The sequence below is a fragment of the Triticum dicoccoides genome, chromosome 7A (assembly GCF_002162155.2).
Source record: "Triticum dicoccoides isolate Atlit2015 ecotype Zavitan chromosome 7A, WEW_v2.0, whole genome shotgun sequence".
Lineage (NCBI taxonomy): Eukaryota > Viridiplantae > Streptophyta > Magnoliopsida > Poales > Poaceae > Triticum > Triticum dicoccoides.
Window position 1 is genome coordinate 574,490,975 of NC_041392.1, and position 3,319 is coordinate 574,494,293.

At 55.0% G+C, this 3,319-nt stretch overlaps 1 protein-coding gene across 1 annotated transcript; it reads right to left on the bottom strand.

Annotated features, from left to right (window-relative positions):
• Window positions 1-675: 675 nt before the first annotated feature.
• LOC119327691 (serine/threonine/tyrosine-protein kinase HT1-like) lies at window positions 676-2,789 on the bottom strand. The gene is made up of 3 exons (XM_037600796.1): window positions 1,866-2,789; window positions 1,289-1,744; window positions 676-1,184 (listed from the first exon to the last, which is right to left on the bottom strand). The coding sequence occupies exons 1-3, from the start codon at window positions 2,346-2,348 to the stop codon at window positions 933-935; spliced, it is 1,191 nt and encodes a 396-aa protein (XP_037456693.1). The 5' UTR covers window positions 2,349-2,789; the 3' UTR covers window positions 676-932.
• Window positions 2,790-3,319: the final 530 nt, after the last annotated feature.

Below are 3,319 nucleotides of genomic sequence, written 5' to 3' on the forward strand. Positions count from 1 at the left end.
ATTTTGGGCTAGGCAATTCGTGTGCTCTTTGATGCATTGTGTTTCCTTTGCTTTCCATTTATGACCTCCTGGCACCCCTTCAGCCACACGTCATCGTGTATGCCCAAATGGGCGACTTCAATCGTTTTATCCTCCATTTCGCTCCACTCGCTCCTACAGAAACTTGTCTTTCCTTTACAACATACATCACCATGTTGTGTTGTCGTCGCTATCATCTTTGTCTATATCATCCACACCATGATCCAATTTGCAACCTTTCTCAGATACCACTTGTTAGAATTTACCAGTTGCATCATAGCAGAGATTTAGACCCAGAAAAGAGTATTTGTTAACGAGGTTCATCGATCAACACCTACATCTTGGGGGCATAACTACGTCACTCCTCCCCATGTAGTAAATCGGCATAGTATAACGAACTACGAAAACCGTCAAGGCCATCAAATGTATCTCAGAGTATCACACCACGGTGGGTTCGCCACAGCCCACACGCATCGAGATCCTCCCCTCGTGATCTTGTGTATAGCCTAGTTACCTGCTTCATCTAGTTTATTTTTGCCTTTATATATTAGGCCCATGTTTAAGGGTTTGACTCAAATACGCATCCATCTGCATATTCAAAGTCTAGCTGTAGCCCTCTGCACATATATATTCGACATCAATTCCAGTAGTTTCAAATGAAAAATCCGCCGATTCTTTGGTTTTCAGTGAGAAATATAAAATTTACAGACTTGTATTACACTGTTGGGTTTTGATCTCCATGTGAAATTAAACCATTCAGAAAACTACTTGTCAGATAAAGCACAAATTAATTAACAGCTAGCAGCAGGGCATATATTACATACGAGCGCATAGTTACAAAGCAATATCTTTGTCTGAAGCTGATCAGAATGCGTCTGTACTCCTTATGTATCAATTTTGGTGGCAACGACTGATCAAGAATGCACCGGTATGGACAAGTTGTTGGCGATGCACCCCATCCTGAAGATCTTGGCGAAGGAGCTCCAGATCCTGAGCTCCTGGTGCACCATCATCGGCGTCCCGTCCTTGACGCAGTGGTCGTACTTGTCCAGCACCGACACTATGTAGCTGAACTCCGGCCGCCTCGCCGGGTTCGCCGACCAGCACCTCTTGATCAGGTTGTTCAGCAACGGCGGGCACGAGCTCGACAGCGGCGGCCTCAGATTCTGACATACCGATCATCACAGACACAAGCAGAGACAAGTACGTGTCAGATTCATTTCAGAGTGACAAGAACTGAGAGACGGACGGGGTGTGCCGACGGACGGACCTTCTCTGCGGCGGCGTAGGCGGCCTGGACGGGGGTCATGCCCTGGAAGGGGAGGAGGCAGGTGGTGAGCTCCCAGAGCACGATGCCGAAGCTGTAGACGTCCACCTTGCGCGTGTAGGGCTTCTCCTTGATCATCTCGGGCGCCATCCAGCGGTAGGTGCCCTTGTTGCCCTTGGTGGCCTGGCACCGCGTCTCCAGGCAGGAGGTGCCGAAGTCGGCCACCTTCACCCGCATCTCGTCGTTGAGCAGCAGGTTCTGGGACTTGAGGTCGCGGTGCATCACGCCCTGCGCGTGCAGGTACTCCATCCCGCGCGAGATGTCCAGCGCCAGCTTCAGGATCGTCTCCGGCGACAGCGAGTAGGGGTCCTTCTTGTTCAGGTACATCCGCAGCGTCCCCTGCGACATGTACTCCGTGATTATGCAGTACACCGGCGGCTTCTTGCACGCCGCGATGAACTGCACAAATCAAATCGGATTGATCTCTAGTCAGTGTAAGATATGCATGCATGGCGGACCATCGGTCAGTGTGTACAAGAGGAAACCGATCGAGAGCGAGAGAGAAAGAGAGGTGACGGACCTGGACAATGTTGGGGTGGTAGAGGCGGGAGAGGAAGGCCACCTCGGAGTTGAACTGGTCCTCCAGGACGGCGCGGCGGGCCTCGTCGCGCTCGGGGATGCGGACCATCTTGACGGCGACGGCGCGCTGCTTGTAGATGCCGCGGTAGATGCGGCTGTTGGCCCCGGCGGCGAACTTGTTGCCGATGAAGAGGTGGGAGAGGTCGGCCATCCACTCCTCGCGGCGGCCGCTGTCGCGGGACGAGCCCTCGCCGCCGGAGGAGGCGCCCATGGCCGTGTCGAGCAGCATGGACCACGACTCCATGCTGTCCCAGCGCTTCTTCTCCATGTCGTCCGCCTCCGACGGCCACGGGTTCTTGCCCGACGTCGACGGGGACGACGCGAACAACAGGCCGGTCGCGAACGGCAGTGCCGGCCGCCGGGACGACGCCCCCTCCTGGCTGGCGTCCCCTGCCGGCCGCGGCTGCCGGAAGCAAGAAAGCATGGGTGAGGGGAATCAAGACTCGCACGGCGACGACCAGCAACAACACCTCATCCCAGCAGCAGGGACTAGGCAGCCTCGCCGGCGACGGAGCGACACCACGCCAGAGCAGCAACGCCGCGCCACGAGCATTGCTTGCCGTACCTACCGTGGATGCTCACGAGCTATATGACACGATCCGAGGCAAAGCATCCGTGTCCGTGCCCATGAGTGAAACCCCCCTGCCTACGGCCTACCCCGTACGATACCTTATCCGAATGACGCACCTAACCTACACCGAGAATAGCTGATGCTTCTCGCACGACACAAATGGCAAAAACTAAAGGCGATGGAGCGCACGATCGAATGCCTCCTGCCTCCTCTCCTCCGTCCTTGTTCTTAGGCGCCTAGCTAGTGCGTGCTCTCGAGAAGCAAAGTGAGACGCCGGTGCTGCTGATGCTGGAGATAAGCCGTGGATGGACGGACGGAGGAGACTAATTAAAGGCGCTCAAGGATGTCTCGTGAAGAAGCCGTTCAGGAAAAGGCGCCAGTTGCATGCGGGAGTGGTAGCTAGGCCAGGCATGCATGCACGCTCCCGGATGCGAGGGAGGGATGAGGCGCGCACCTGCAATATCTGTATCTGTAAAAGAGAAAATGTTCGTGTGACATGACAAGCAGTGACATGCCTGAAAGTTACAGCCGCATCAGGGGCTACGTACTTTTTGCGCTTTGTTTGGGAGGGGGAGCGTTTCTGTGGTGGAGTGTGTGTGTGTGTATGAACGGGTGACCGGGCCGCCGCCGCCGGTGTGTGCTGGTAGGGTATGACATCACCAGCTGCGTCATTTCTTCCCCGGAAAGCAGTTGACGGGAGGTTGAAGAGGCTGAAATGTATGCGAGGGGTGGATTGAAATTCCACTCCAGTGGGTGACTGGGTGTGTGTGATGGCAGGGCCGATTTGTTTTGGAGTGTAATGGGCCGGAAAATCTGCCGACAAT